Source organism: Rhinoraja longicauda, chromosome 1 (assembly GCF_053455715.1).
Source record: "Rhinoraja longicauda isolate Sanriku21f chromosome 1, sRhiLon1.1, whole genome shotgun sequence".
NCBI classification, from domain to species: Eukaryota; Metazoa; Chordata; class Chondrichthyes; order Rajiformes; family Arhynchobatidae; genus Rhinoraja; species Rhinoraja longicauda.
The window spans coordinates 8,703,711-8,719,885 of NC_135953.1; the positions used below are offsets into that span (position 1 = coordinate 8,703,711).

General features: G+C 48.4%; 1 protein-coding gene across 6 annotated transcripts in view; it reads right to left on the reverse strand.

Moving 5' to 3' along the window:
- The window catches only part of slc4a11 (solute carrier family 4 member 11), a 144,147-nt gene that overhangs the window by 19,045 nt on the left and 108,927 nt on the right, over nt 1–16,175 (reverse strand). For all 6 annotated transcript variants that reach the window (XM_078408815.1, XM_078408790.1, XM_078408798.1 and 3 more), the window contains 5 exons: nt 15,627–15,752; nt 12,410–12,523; nt 8,277–8,409; nt 6,860–6,933; nt 1,791–1,971 (listed from right to left, as the gene is read on the reverse strand). In XM_078408815.1, coding sequence (XP_078264941.1) covers nt 1,791–1,971; nt 6,860–6,933; nt 8,277–8,409; nt 12,410–12,523; nt 15,627–15,752 — 628 coding nt within the window. The remainder of the gene's footprint in view (nt 1–1,790; nt 1,972–6,859; nt 6,934–8,276; nt 8,410–12,409; nt 12,524–15,626; nt 15,753–16,175) is intronic.

A 16,175-nucleotide genomic window follows, 5' to 3' on the forward strand; every position in this document is an offset into this window, starting at 1 on the left:
TCGCATTGAATGGCGGTGCTGGCTCGAAGGGCTGAATGGCCTACTCCTGCACCTAATGTCTATTGTCTAAAATAAACAAACCGATATTCCTATGTTGAAAGACTGGAGCGACTAGGCTTGTATACACTGGAATTTAGAAGGATGAGAGGGGATCTTATCGAAATGTATAAGATTATTAAGGGGTTGGACACGTTAGAGGCAGGAAACATGTTCCCAATGTTGGGGGAGTCCAGAACAAGGGGCCATAGTTTAAGAATAAGAGGTAGGCCATTTAGAACTGAGATGAGGAAAAACTTTTTCAGTCAGAGAGTGGTGAATCTGTGGAATTCTCTGCCTCAGAAGGTTGTGGAGGCCAATTCTCTGAATGCATTCAAGAGAGAACTAGATAGAGCTCTTAAGGATAGCGGAGTCAGGGGGTATGGGGAGAAGGCAGGAACGGGGTACTGATTGAGAATGATCAGCCATGATCACATTAAATGGCGGTGCTGGCTCGAAGGGCCAAATGGCCTCCTCCTGCACATATTGTCAATTGTCTATTGTCTACTTTCCTAAAAAAGGATTTAATGAAATCTTCGGCATGGTGACGCAGCGATAGAGTTGCTGCCTTACAGCGCCAGAGATCCGGGTTCGATCCTGACTACGGGCGCCGTCTGTACGGAGTTTGTACGTTCTCCCCGTGACCTGCGCGGATTTTCTCCGAGAACTTCGGTTTCCTCCCACACTCCAAAGACGTACAGGTTTGTCGATATATTGGCCTCGATAAAATTGTAAATTGTCCCCCAGCGTGTGTAGGATGGTGTTAGTGTAAGGGGTGATCGCCGGTCGGTGCGGACACGGTGGGCTGAAGGGCCTGTTTCCGCACTGTATCTCTAAACTAAACTAAAAAAGTATTCCTATTTTAGTTTAGTTTAGAGATACAGCGCGGAAACAGTCCCTTCGGCCCACCGAGTCTGCACCGACCAGTGATCCCCGAACACTGACACTATCCTACACACACTAGCGACATTTTACATTTATAAAAGCCAATTAACCTACAAACTTGTACATCTTTGGAGCGTAGGTGGAAACCGAAGATCTCGGAGAAAACCCACGCAGGTCACGGGGAGAACGTACAAACTGCGTACAGACGGCACCCGTAGTCAGGATTGAAGGCGGGTCTTTGGCGCTGTAAGGCAGCAACTCTACCGCTGCGCCACCGTAAGCTGCACTGTTCTATGGTCTATGGCTAATGTGGATGTGGCGAGGATGTTTCCATTGGTGGGAGAGACTAGGACCAGAGACCAGAGGGCTCAGAATAAAAGGATGATCCTTTAGGAAGGAGATGAGGAGGAATTTCTTTAGTCAGACTGTGGCGAATCTGTGGAAATTATTGCTGCAGAAGGCTGTGGAGGCTAAGACTTTGAGTATTTTAAGGCAGAGGCTGAAAGGTTCTTGAATAGTACGGGTGTGTCAGAGGTTTATGGGGAGAAGGCAGGAGAATGGGGTTGAGAGGGAAAAATAGATAGACAATAGACAATAGGTGCAGGAGTAGGCCATTCGGCCCTTCGAGCCAGCACCACCATTCAATGTGATCATGGCTGATCATACACAATCAGTACCCCGTTCCTGCCTTCTCTCCATACCCCCGACTACACTATCCTTAAGAGCTCTATCTAGCTCTCTTGAATGCATTCAGAGAATTGGCCTCCACTGCCTTCTGAGGCAGAGAATTCCATGATTGAATGGCGGAGTTTGGACCCACTGAGTTCCTCCCGCGGTTTGCGTTTCGTCCTGTTCCCAATAGTGTTTACCTTTTCTTGAACTGGAACAAGGTGTACCCCAGCCACAGAGTGCCAAGCATCAAGACAAGACTGAGGACTGCCGTGTCCCTGCCACAGGGGTGAGCACCGATCTCTGTCGCATTGAGTGAATGGCTGCCGTTAAACTCGCCACCCCCTTGGATTTTGGGGCAGAAGTAATAATCCTGAAAAACTGAGGGACACAAAGATAAAAACAATGCCATAAATTTCACTCTAAAGATTCCACATCTCCGCGCATACAGTGCGGCACGGTGGCGCAGCGGTAGAACTGCGCCTTACAGCGCTTGCAGCGCCGAGCACCCGGGTTCGATCCTGACTACGGGTGTCATCGGTACGGAGTTTGTACTTCCCACCCGTGACCTGTGTGGGTTTTCTCCGAGAGTTTTGGTTTCCTCCCACACTCCGAAGACATACAGGTTTGAAGGTTAATTGGCTTGATATTAATGTAAATTGTCCCTAGTGTGTGTAGGATAGTGTTAGTGTGCAGGGATTGCCGGTCGGCGTGGACTCGGTGGGCCGAAGGGCCTGTTTCCGTGCTGTATCTCTAAACTAAACTACAACGTCCTTTCAGCCCTGACCATCACACTAACCAACCTCCCTTCCATTGACTCCGTTTATACTTCACGCTGCCTCGGCAAGGCCAGCAGCAGAATCAAGGACGAGTCGCACCCTGGCCACTCCCTCTTCTCCCCTCTCCCATCGGGCAAAAGGTACAGAAGTGTGAAAACGTGCACTCCTCCAGATTCAGGGACAGTTTCTTCCCAGCTGTTATCAGGCAATGAAATCATCCTATCAACAACTAGAGAGCAATCCTGAGCTACTATCTACCTCATTAGAGACCCTCGGACTATCTTTTATCAGTCTTTACCTGACTTTATTTTGCACTAAACATTATTCACGTTATTTCCCTTTATCATGTGTCTGTACACTGTGGACGGCTCGATTGCAATCATCTATTGTCTTTCTGCTGACTGGTTAGCACGCAACAAGAGCTTTTCACGGTACCTCGGTACACGTGACAATAAATTAAACTCAAACTCAAATAAAATCCCTTCCCTACAAAAGAGATTTCATTGTGTGCCTGGATTAGAGGGTATCGGCCACAAGGAGAATAAGAAGATAACTGCAGATGCTGGTACAAATCGAAGGTATTTATTCACAAAATGCTGGAGTAACTCAGCAGGTCAGGCAGCATCTCGGGAGAGAAGGAATGGGTGACGTTTCGGGTCGAGACCCTTCTTCAAGGAGATGTTGGACAGACTTGGAGGTACAAGGAACTGCAGATGCTGGTTTAGAAACAGAAAGACACAAAGTGCTGCAGTAACTCAACAGGTCAGGCAGCATCCATGTTCTCCACAGATGCTGTCTGGCCCGCTGAGTTACTCCAGCACCTGTGTCTTCTTTTTGGACAGACTTAGATTGTTTTCTCAGGAGCATTGAAGATGGAGGAGAGATCAAGAATTTACATTAGACTTAGAAACATCGAAAAATTGGTGCAGGAGAAGGCCTTTCAACCCTTCGAGCCAGCACTGCCATTCAATATGATCATGGATGATCATCTAAAATCAGTACCCCGTTCCTGCTTTCTCCCCATATCCCTTGATTCCCTTACCTCTAAAAGCTAAATCTAACTCTCTCTTGAAAGAGATGCAGGCCCTTTGGCTCACCGAGTCCATGCCAACCAGAGGTTACTTCCGTACACACTATCCTACACACACGAGGGGCAACTTAAAACTTTACCAAAGCTAATTAACCTACAAACCTGTTCGCCTTTGGGAGTGTGGGAGGAAACCACGCGGTCACTGGGAGAACGTACAAACTCCTTACAGACAGCACCCGTAGTTAGGCTCGAACCCAGGTCTCTAGCGCTGTAAGGCAGCAACACTACTGCTGCACCACCGTGCCGCCCAAAAAGGTTATTCACTGCTAAGATAATGATGTACCTCTGCTTCTGAGAGGCAACAGCTATGCCATGGGCAGAGCCAAAAGAGAGAGTGACACTGATAACCAAATGAAGAGTAATTGGGAGCTAATATTAGAGAGTCGCCAGTCTGGTGGTTTAAGTTTTAAGTGAAACAGCGAGAACAAAAGGTTAGGGGGAGGTTGGGAGTAACAATCTTCTACAGATGTTGGCTGGCTGGCAATTCACTGCCTGGCAGTGGAAGAGGCATTAACATTACATCGGGCGGCACGGTGGCTCAGCGGTAGAGTTGCTGCCTCACAGCGCCAGAGACCCGGGTTCGATCCTGACTACGGGTCCTGACTGCACGGAGTTTGTACCTCCACCTGTGACCTGCGTGGGTTTCCTCCGGTTTCCTCCCAAACTCCAAAGACGTTTGTAGGTTTGTAGGTTAATTGGCTTCTGTAAAGTGCAGGTTAGTGTTAGTGTATCAGGTATTCGCTGGTCAGCACAGACTCAGTGGTTAAAGGGCATGTTACTGCATTGTATCTCTAAAGTCTAAGTTAACATTATATTGGATGGCACGGTGGCACAGCGGTAGAGTTGCGACCCTACAGCACCAGAGACCCGGGTTCAATCCTGACCACGGGTGCTGTCTGCACGGAGTTTGTACGTTCTCCCTATGACCCCGTGGGCTTTCTACGGTTTCCTCCCACACTCCAAAGATGTACAGGTTTGTAGGTTAATTGGCTTCGGTAAATTGAAAATTGGCCCTGTGTGTAGGATAGAGTTGTCCTTGATCGGACTTTACTGGCTTTACCAAACACTAAACGTTATTCCCTTATCATGTATCTATGCACTGTTAATTGGCTCAATTCTAATCGTGTACAGGCGATCCTCAATTTACGATGGGGTTACGTTCCGATAAACCCATCGTAAATCAAAAATATCGTAAGTCGAAAATACACCTAACTTACCCAACATCATAGCCCCCAACCTACCAAACATCATAGCCACCTAACGTACTGAACATCATAGCCACCTAACCTACCCAACATCATAGCTACCTAGTAGTATAAGAAAATAACTGCAGATGCTGGTACATAGCTACCTAACCTACCGAACATCATAGCCACCTAACCCACCGAACATCATCGCCACCTAACCCACCGAACATCATAGCCACCTAACCTACCCAACATCACAGCCACCTAACCTACCCAACATCATAGATAGCCATCTAACCTACCCAACATCATAGCCACCTAACCCACCGAACATCATCGCCACCTAACCCACCGAACATCATCGCCACCTAACCCACCGAACATCATAGCCACCTAACCTACCCAACATCATAGCCACCTAACCTACCGAACATCATAGCCCCCAACCTACCCAACATCATAGCCACCTAACCTACCCAACATCATAGCCACCTAACGTACTGAACATCATAGCCACCTAACCTACCCAACATCATAGCTACCTAGTAGTATAACAAAATAACTGCAGATGCTGGTACATAGCTACCTAACCTACCGAACATCATAGCCACCTAACCCACCGAACATCATCGCCACCTAACCTACCCAACATCATGGATAGCCACCTAACCTACCCAACATCACAGCCACCTAACCTACCCAACATCATAGCCACCTAACCCACCAAACATCATACCCACCTAACCTGCCCGAATATCACAGCCACCTAACCTACCCAACATCATAGCCACCTAACCTACCCAACATCATAGCCACCTAACGTACTGAACATCATAGCCACCTAACCTACCCAACATCATAGCTACCTAGTAGTATAAGAAAATAACTGCAGATGCTGGTACATAGCTACCTAACCTACCGAACATCATAGCCACCTAACCTACCGAACATCATCGCCACCTAACCCACCGAACATCATAGCCACCTAACCTACCCAACATCACAGCCACCTAACCTACTGAACATCATGCCCACCTAACCTACCCAACATCACAGCCACCTAACCCACCCAACATCATAGCCATCTAACCTACTGAACATCATAGCCACCTAACCCACCGAACATCATAGCCACCTAACCCACCGAACATCATCGCCACCTAACCCACCGAACATCATCGCCACCTAACCTACCGAACATCATAGCCCCCAACCTACCCAACATCATAGCCACCTAACCTACCCAACATCATAGCTACCTAGTAGTATAAGAAAATAACTGCAGATGCTGGTACATAGCTACCTAACCTACCGAACATCATAGCCACCTAACCCACCGAACATCATAGCCACCTAACCTACCGAACATCATAGCCACCTAACCCACCGAACATCATAGCCACCTAACCTACCGAACATCATAGCCACCTAACCTACCGAACATCATAGCCACCTAACCTACCGAACATCATAGCCATCTAACCTACTGAACATCATGCCCACCTAACCCACCCAACATCATAGCCACCTAACCTACCCAACATCATAGCCACCTAACGTACTGAACATCATAGCCACCTAACCTACCCAACATCATAGCCACCTAGTAGTATAAGAAAATAACTGCAGATGCTGGTACATAGCTACCTAACCTACCGAACATCATCGCCACCTAACCCACCGAACATCATAGCCACCTAACCCACCGAACATCATAGCCACCTAACCTACCCAACATCATAGATAGCCACCTAACCCACCCAACATCATAGCCATCTAACCTACCCAACATCACAGCCACCTAACCTACTGAACATCATCGCCACCTAACCCACCCAACATCATAGCCATGGCAGCCCCCCATCGTGGCTGACTGGGAGCTGCGGCTCGCTGCCATTGACCACCAGCACCAGAGTGTATCGTACCGCAGTAGACACGACCAGTCTGTGAGGCAGACAGGTCTGCAAGACCGGGAAAAGATCACAATTCAAAATTCGAAGTACGGTTTCGACCGAATGTGCACCATCGTAAAGTCGGAATATCGTAAGTCGAAGCGTCGTAAGTCGAGGAGCGCACGTATTGTCTTTCCGCTGACCGGATAGCACGCGACAAAAGCTGTTCGCTGCACCTCGGCACACGTGACAATAAACTAAATTGAAACTGGGAAGGAAGGAAAATAAATAAATAACACTTGCACCACCAGTCACACTCACTTTTGGCCAAACCTTTACAAGCGTCCACCACGAATGCAACGGATATGAAGACGGCGAGAATCTCGTCCGTCGATCTGCAGAGGGGATTGAGCAACAGATTAGTCATCGTTGAAAGTCTTGAAGCAGCCACACACACACACACACACACACTGAGCATTTTCAAAGAGAAAGATCGAATGATAATGATGATAAAAATTGTATTTGTACCCTCCATAAAATAGCAGCGAGGCAATGGTGTTTCAGTCGACAGATCAGGACATGGTCTGCCGATGATATTAAACAACAGTTTTGCTTGGTTTTGTTTAGCCTGGAGATAGGGCATGGAAACAGGCCCTTCGGCCCACCGAGTCGTTGCCAACCACTGATCACCCATGCACATTAAAGGCAAAAAAGTGCTGGAGTAACTCAGGCAGCATCTCTGGAGAACACGGATAGATGACGTCTCGAGTCGGGACCCTTCTTCAGTCTCTGAGTTTGCCTCCGAGTCTCTGAGACTCTGATTCTGAAGAAGGGTCCTGACCCGCATCGTGACCTACCCATGTTTTTCTGGGATGCTGCCTGACCCGCTGAGTTACTCCAGCACTCTGTGCCCTTTTTTGTAAGCCAGCATCTGCAGTTCCTGGTTTTGATACCCATTTACACTAGTTGTATATTGTCCCAGTTTTGCATCCACTCCCTACACATACGCAGCAATTTACAGAGGCCAATGAATCCACAAACCCGCTCGCCTTTGGGGAGTGGGAGGAAACGGGAGCACCCAAAGGTCTGGGTGCACCCACACATCACAGAGAGAACGTGCAAACTCCGCATAGACAGCCAACAAGGTGAGGATTGAGCGTGTTGGAAGAAACTGCAGATGCTGGTTTAGACCGAAGATAGACCCAAAATGCTGGAGTAACTCAGGCCATTTAGAACTGAGATGAGGAAATACTTTTTCAGTCAGAGAGTTGTGAATCTGTGGAATTCTCTGCCTCAGAAGGCAGTGGAGGCCAATTCTCTGAATGCATTCAAGAGAGAGCTGGATAGAGCTCTTAAGGATAGCGGAGTCAGGGGGTATGGGGAGAAGGCAGGAACGGGGTACTGATTGAGAATGATCAGCCATGATCACATTGAATAGCGGTGCTGGCTCGAAGGGCCGAATGGCTTCCTCCTGCACCTATTGTCTATTGTCTGTCCCGGAGAAAACCCCAAGCAAGTCACGGTGAGAAGGCACAAACTCCGTGCATGCTGCACCCATAGTCAGGATCGAACCCGGGTCTCTGGCGCTGTGAGGCAATCACTCGACCGCTGTGCCAATGTGCCACCCCTACCGATTTCTTACCAGATATCAACAAGGTGGTGGTGGGGGGGGGGGGGGGGGGGGGGGGAGGGGGGAATTAGGCGAATAATGAATGGACACGCGTATATTGCCACTTACCTTTTGAAAAACTTCTTCAATGAACTTACGTTGCCAACACCGTAGAGGACACAAAAGAAACTATTCCACAAACCAACGCAGCCATAAAAAGCAAAGAAATTCAGGTGGTAGTCATCACAGATGTCCTGGATCACTGGAAAGAGAAACAAAAAAAACAAAAACAAAATCACAGAATGTTGAAACTGAGAGAAACAATTGGAATGACAATTCTCAGTTCAGTTCCGTTTATTGTCACGTGTACCGAGGTACAGTGAAAAGCATTTGTTGCGTGCTAATCAGTTAGCGTGCTAACCAGTCGAGCCATCCACAGTATACAGATGATACATGATAAGGGAACAACGTTTAGGGCAAGGTTAAGACAGTAAAGTCCGATCACGGGTCACCAACGAGGCAGATCGTAGTTCAGGATTGCTCTCTGGTTGCAGTAGGATGATTCAGTTTACTTGATAATCTGGAGTTATCCCTGAATCTGGAGGTGTGTGTTTTCTCGCAGATACTTTTTCCTGATGGGAGAGGGGAGAGGAGGGAGTGGCCAGGGTGCGACTGGTCCTTGATTATGCTGCTGGCCTTGCCGAGGCAGCGTCAGGTGTAAATTGAGTCAATGGAAGGGAGGTAGGTTTGTGTGATGGTCTGGGCTGTGTCCGCAATTATCTTAAATTTCTTGCGGTCTTGGATAGACCTATTCCCGAACCGTGCTGTGACGCATCTGATAAAATGCTTTCTACGGCGCATCTGTAGAAGTTGGTGAGAGTTGCAGGGGACATGCCGAACTTCCTAAGCCTTCTAAGGAAGAGGAATCGTTGGTGAGCTTTCTTGGTCGTTCAAGTTTGGCAGGTGACCCAAGAAGATTGTTGAAGGCGTTATTTATATGGAGAAAAAACACACAAAGTGATGGAGTAACTCTGTCGTCAGACAGCCTCTGAGGAAGACTTGGATGGGTAACGTTTCGGGTCAGGACCCTTCGTCAATCTGTCCTCCAGAGATGCTGCCTGACCCATTGAGTGACTTCAGCACTCTGTGTTTTATTTTTGTAAACTTTAGCACCTGCAGTTCCTCTTTTCTCGATATGGACTTTAGTCCTGACCCAAAACATCACCTGGCCATTCCCTCCACAGATACTACCAACCTCGCTGAGTTCCTCAAGCATTTTCACTTGAGTAAGGCATGTGAGAAGGTCCTGTATAATGGACTGGTCCAGCAGGTTAAACAGCATGGCAGGTTGGCTAACTGGATCTAAAGCAAGATTGGTGATGAGAGCCAAAATGTAGAGGTGGACCGATGCCTTGGAAGCCTGAGACCTGTGTGTACTAGTTCTGGGCCTCTTCCACTGTCAGAGTGAGTGAGGCCCAACACAAATTGGAGGAACACCACCTCGTATTTCACTTGGGCAGCTTACACCCCAGCGGTATGAATTTTGATTTCTCCAACTTCAAGTAACAATAGACAACAGACAATAGGTGCAGGAGGAGGCCATTCGGCCCTTCGAGCCAGCACCGCCATTCAATGTGACCGCCATTCAATTTGGGTGATGTTTTGGGTCAGGACCCCTTGCTAAAGTCCATATCGAGAAAAGAGGAACTGCAGGTGCTAGTTTACAAAAATAAAACACAGAGTGCTGAAGTCACTCAATGGGTCAATCATTCTCAATCAGTACCCTGTTCCTGCCTTCTCCCCATACCCCCTGACTCCGCTATCCTTAAGAGCTCTATCTAGCTCTCGAATGCATTCAGAGAATTGGCCTCCACTGCCTTCTGAGGCAGAGAATTCCACAGATTCACAACTCTCTGACTGAAAAAGTTTTTTCCTCTTGCTTTCCCTTGCTTTCCCTCTCTCTCCATCCCAGTTCCCTGACCAGTTCCACTGTCCTCCTGATTAAATATTACTGATTGTATGCCTCCTTGTCACCTTCCCCTCAGCTAACAATGTGCCGTTCTACATCTCCTTGAGCATCGCCCCTTTGATCTGTGTTTTCACACCTTACCCTTCCATGTCTCTGTATCTCTCTCTCCATCTCTCCCTAGATTCTCAGTCTGAAGAAGGGTCTCGACCCGGAACGCCACCCACTCCTTCTCTCCAGAGATGCTGCCTGTCACGCTGAGTTACTCCTGCATTTTGTGTCCATCTTCGGCGTATTGCAGGGATTGGGCCTAATGCCAGAAAATGGGATTAGTGTAGACAGGCATTGCGGTTGGCATGGGTGAGTTGGGTCTGAACTGCCCACTGCTGAGCTGGATCTCTCTCTCTCTCTCTCTCTCTCTCTCTCTCTCTCTCTGTCTAGAGTCTTTCTTTTGCGACGCATCTTTACTCTACCTGAACGCTTCCACTGTGTGTCTCGACACTTCACCAGACCAGGGCGGCACGGTGGCGCAGCTGGTAGAGCTGCTGCCTCACGGCCCCAGATATACCCGGGTTCGATCCTGACCTCGGGTGTTATCGGCTGGGACAGCACGGTGGCGCAGCGGCAGAGTTGCTGCCTTACAGTGTCAGAGACCCGGGTTCGATCCTGACTATGGGGTGCTGTCTATACGGAGTTTGCACGTTCTCCCTGCGACCATGTGGGTTCTCTCTGGATGTTCCGGATGCCTCCCACACTCCAAAGACGTGCAGGCTTGTGGGCTAATTGTTAAATTGCCCCTCGTGTGTAGGGAGTGGATGCGAGTAGTGGGATAACACAGAACTAGTGTGAAGGGGCGATCAATGGCTGGCGTGGTCCCAGGGGGGACAAAGGGCCTATTTCCCCCAGTGGGGGCTTAGGACCTTCATTGGCCTGCTCGGCTCGGCCTGGGACTTTCCATCGCCCGGCGGGGGCTTCAAAAGTCGGGAGCCTCGATCGCCTCGAGGCAGCAGTTTGACTGCCTGACCACGGGAGAGGAATGAGGAGGAGATAAGACTTTTCTTTGCCTTCCATCACAGCGAGGGTGTGCCTGGAGCAATCACTGTGATGGTTGTTTGTGTTAAATTGTCATTGTGTGTCTTGTGTTCTTTATTGTCTACTGCCGGACCCTGACGTGAGAGGACGCTGGCGCTGTCTGTTCGCCGCTTCTCCGTCAGGACAAATCTTTTGTTTGTTTGTTTGTTTTTATGTCTTGTTTGTTTTGTAAAGCGTCTTTGAGTATCCTGAAAAGCGCTATATGAATTAAATGTATTATTATTATTATTATTATTAAAACTAAAACGTGTTCCCTTGGCAGTCTAGGAGGCAATAGTCCAGAACATGGCAGAGACACCAGCAAAGCCCGTCACTGTAGTCGAAGTCTGAGAGGTCTTCAGTGAGAGACATAATTAAACTTGTTCAGTTTCAGTTTAGTTCATTGTCACGTGTACCGAGGTACAGTGTAAGGCTTTTTTGTTGTGTGCTAACCAGTCAGCGGAAAAACTATACATGATTACAATCAAAACTGTCCACTGTGTACAGATACAGGATAAAGGGAATAACGTTTAGTGCAAGATAAAGTCCAGTAAAGTTTAGTTTAGGCGCTGACCAGCGATCCCCGCACACTAACACTATCCTACACCCACCAGGGACAATTTTTACATTTACCGAGCCAATTCACCTACAGACCTGTACGTCTTTGGAGTGTAGGGGGAAACCGAAGATCTCGGAGAAAACCCGCGCAGGTCACAGGGAGAACGTACAAACTACGTACAGACGGCACCCGTAGTCAGAATCGAACCCGGGCCTCCGGCGCTGCATTCGCTGCAAAGCAGCAACTCTACCGCTGCGCCACCGTGCCGCCCTAAAGTCCGATGAAGGATAGTCTGAGGGTCTCCAATGAGGTGGACGGTGGGTCAGGACCGCTCGTTCGTTGGTGAGAGGACGGTTCAGTTGCCTGATAACAGCCGGGAAGAAACTGCCCCTCAATTTGGAGGTGTGCTTTTTCACATTTCTGCACCTCTTGCCCGATGGGAGAGGGGAGAAGAGGGGGTTGACCGGGGTGAGACTGGTCCTTGATTCTGCTGCTGGCCTTGCCGAGGCAGCGCGAGGTGTAGATGGAGTCATTGGAAGGGAGGTTGGTTTGTGCGATGGTCTGGGCTGCAAACGCAACTATCTGCAAAACGTTGTGGTCTTGGACGGAGCTGTTTGCCAGCCATGCTGTGATGCATCCCGGTGAAAGTGAGAGGGTACAACGTACCATGTATGTACAATGCCAGAGGGGCCGTTGTTAAAACTATCCCCATCGGCTGACCGGCGAATACCGCGTAGGCCACTCCTCCAATGCACTGGGCAAGAATGGTTTTCTGCACATCTGCAAAACAAAGTCAGTTAGCTTAACATTTCTCTTCAACAGTTGGTTGTTATCTGACTAATACAAGAGGTAGAAACATGGAACTGCAGATGCTGGAACTCCTCCCCAACCGTCTCCACCCCACCCCCACTCTCCCACCCACATGTATCTCCCCTCCCCCTCCTCCTACATTTGTTCCTCTAGCTTCACAATTCGCAACTTTTAGTTTAGTTTAGAGATACGTGCAGCAGATACATAAACAATGTGCAGGAGTAGGCCATTTGGCCTTTCGAGCCATTCAATGTGATCATGGCTGATCATTCTCAATCAGTACCCCGTTCCTGCCTTCTCCCCATATCCCTTGATTCCGCTAGCCCTAGGAGCTCTATCATTAGACAATAGACAATAGGTGCAGGAGTAGGCCATTCGGCCCTTTGAGCCAGCACCACCATTCAATGTGATCATGGCTGATCATCCACAATCAGTACCCCGTTCCTGCCTTCTCCCCATATCCCTTGATTCCGCTAGCCCTAAGAGCTCTATCTAACTTTCTTTTGAATGCATCCAGTGAATCGACCTCCACTGCCTCCTGAGGCAGTGAAATTCCACAAATTCACAACTCTCTGGGAGAAAAAGTTTTTCCTCATCTCAGTTCTAAATGGCCTACCCCTTATTCTTAAACTGTGGCCCCTGGTTCTGGACTCCCCCAACATCGGGAACATGTTTCCTGCATCTGGCGTGTCCAATCACTTAATAATCCTATATGTTTCTATAAGATCCCCTCTCATCCTTCTAAATTCCAGTCAATACTAGCCCAGTCATTCCATTCCTTCATGTCAGTCCCACCATCCCGGGAATTAACCTCGTGAACCTACGTGGCACTCCCTCAATAGCAAGAATGTCCTTCCTCAAATTAGGATACCAAAACCGCACACAATACTCCAGGTGCGGTCTCACCAGTGCCCTGTACAACTGCCGAAGGACCTCTTTGCTCCTATACTCAACTCCTCTCGTTATGAAGGCCAACATGCCATTAGCTTTCTTCACTGCCTGCTGTACCTGCACGCTTACTTTCAGTGACTGATGTACAAGGACACCCAAGTCTCGTTGTACGTCCCCTTTTCCTCACCTGACACCATTCAGATAATAATCTACCTTCCCGTTCTTGCCACCAAAGTAGATACAGTGCGGAAACAGGCCCTTCGGCCCACCGAATCCGCGCCGACCAGCAATCCCCACACACTAACACTATCCGACACACACTCGGGACAATTTACAAATTTTACCAAAGCCAATTAACCTACAAACCTGCACTTCTTTGAAGTGTTGGAGGAAGCCGTAGCACTCGGGAAAAACCCACGTGGTCACGGGGTGAACGTGCAAACTCTGTACAGACAGCACCCATAATCAGGATGGAACTCGGGACTCTGGCACTGTGAGGCAGCAACTTTACCGCTATGCCAACTCTTCAATCCTTTTGTCTTACATCACCTGGAGGGCTAAGGAAGGGTCCCGACCTGAAACGTTTCCTATCCATGTTCTCCAGAGATGCTGCCTGACCCGCCGAGTTACTCCAGCACTTTGGGTCCTACCAGACCTTTCTTTGGAGCCCAAACTGTCTCCTGATTTTGTATCACATGCAAACCTGGCCATGCTACACAATGCAAATCACAGTCAGTCATAGTCATACAGTGACGTTTCAGCACAGAATCAGGCCCTTTGGCCCAACCTGTGCACACTGGCCACATGTCCCATCTACACTGGTCCTCCCTGCCCGCATTTGGCCCATATCTTTCTAGACCTATACTGGTAGCTGTCTAAATGTTTCTTAAACCTTGCAATAGTACCTTCCTCAACTGCCTCCTTGGGCAGCTCGTTCCATACACCCACCATTATTTGTGAGAAAAAAAAAAGTAACCCTCAGGTTCCTATTAAATCTTTCCCCCCTAACTTTAAACCTATGTCCTTGTCAATGAGGTCCGCCCTCACCCTGCTCCTCTCTCCCATCAGGCAAGAGATATAGAAGGGTGGAAAAGCACACCTCCAGATTCAGGGACAGTTTCTTCCCAGCTGTTATCAGGCAACTGAACCATCCTATCAACAGCCAGAGAGCAGTCCTGTGCTTCTATCTATCTCATTGGAGACCCTTGGACTATCTTTGATCGGACTTTATCCTGCACTAAACGTTATTCACGTTATTTCCTTTATCATGTATCTGTGTACTGTGGATGGTTCGATTGTAATCATGTAATGTCTTTCAGCTGACCAGTTAGCGTGCAACAAAAGCTTTTCACGGTACCTCAGTTCACGTGACTACAAACTAAACTCAACCATGTATAGTCAAGTCAAGTCAAGTTTATTTATCACATACACATACACGATGTGCAGTGAAATGAAAGTGGCAATGCCTGCGGAATGTGCAAAAAAAATTACAGTTGCAGCATATAAATTTAAATTAATACAGAAAAGAAAATGTAGTCCCTGGAGTTATAATAGTTAACAGTCCTGATGGCCTGTGGGAAGAAACTCCGTCTCATTCCCTCTGTTTTCACAGCGTGACAGCGGAGGCGCTTGCCTGACCGTAGCAGCTTGAACAGTCTGTTACTGGGGTGGCAGGGGTCCCTCATGATCTTGCTTGCTCTCGATCTGCACCTCCTGATGTATAGGTCCTGCAGGGGGGCGAGTGTAGTTCCCATGGTGCATTCTGCTGAACGCACTACTCTCTGCAGGGCCATCCTGTCCTGGGCAGAGCTGTTCCCAAACCAGACTGTGATGTTGCCGGACAGGATGCTCTCTACAGCCCCAGAGTAGAAGCAATGAAGGATCCTCAGAGACACTCTGAATTTCCTCAGCTGTCTAAGGTGGTAAAGGCGCTGCTTTGCCTTACCCACCAGTGCGGCAATGTGTGTTGTCCATGTCAGATCCTCTTTGATGTGGACTCCCAGGTATTTAAAGCTGCTCACCCTATCCACAGTAGACCCATTTATTTCCAGTGGCGTGTACGTCCTGGTTAGCACCTGACAAAAACCTTTCACTGTACCTCGGTACACGCGACAATAAAGTAAACTCAGACTCTAACTTTAACTCTAAGCTCCAATTAGCAGCGGTGGAACTAAGAACTTACCGATTGACCCTCTCGTGTGCTCATCATTCAACGAACCAAAAGCTATCGTCGGCAGTAGGCAGATGCAGTACAGGAACAAGATGGTGGTGATGTACTTTCTGATGGACTTGTTTTTTCCTAATATACCTGCAGTTAATCCAGAGGGCAAAGCTCAAGGCTGGTCATTTCCGCACAACAACAAAGTTTAAAAAAGACTCGGAACAAGATAGACGCAAAAAGATGGAGTAACTCAGGGGGACAGGGGGGTTGGACATGTTAGAGGCAGGAAACATGTTCCCAATGTTGGGGGAGTCCAGAACCAGGGGCCACAGTTTAAGAATAAGGGGTAGGCCATTTAGGACAGAGATGAGGAAAAACTTTTTTAGTCAGAGAGTTGTGAATCTGTGGAATTAGAAACATAGAAAATAGGTGCAGGAGTAGGCCATTCGGCCCTTCGAGCCTGCACCGCCATTCAATATGATCATGGCTGATCATTCAGCTCAGTAGCCTGTACCTGCCTTCTCTCCATACCCCCTGATCCCTTTAGCAAAAAGGGCCACATCTAACTCC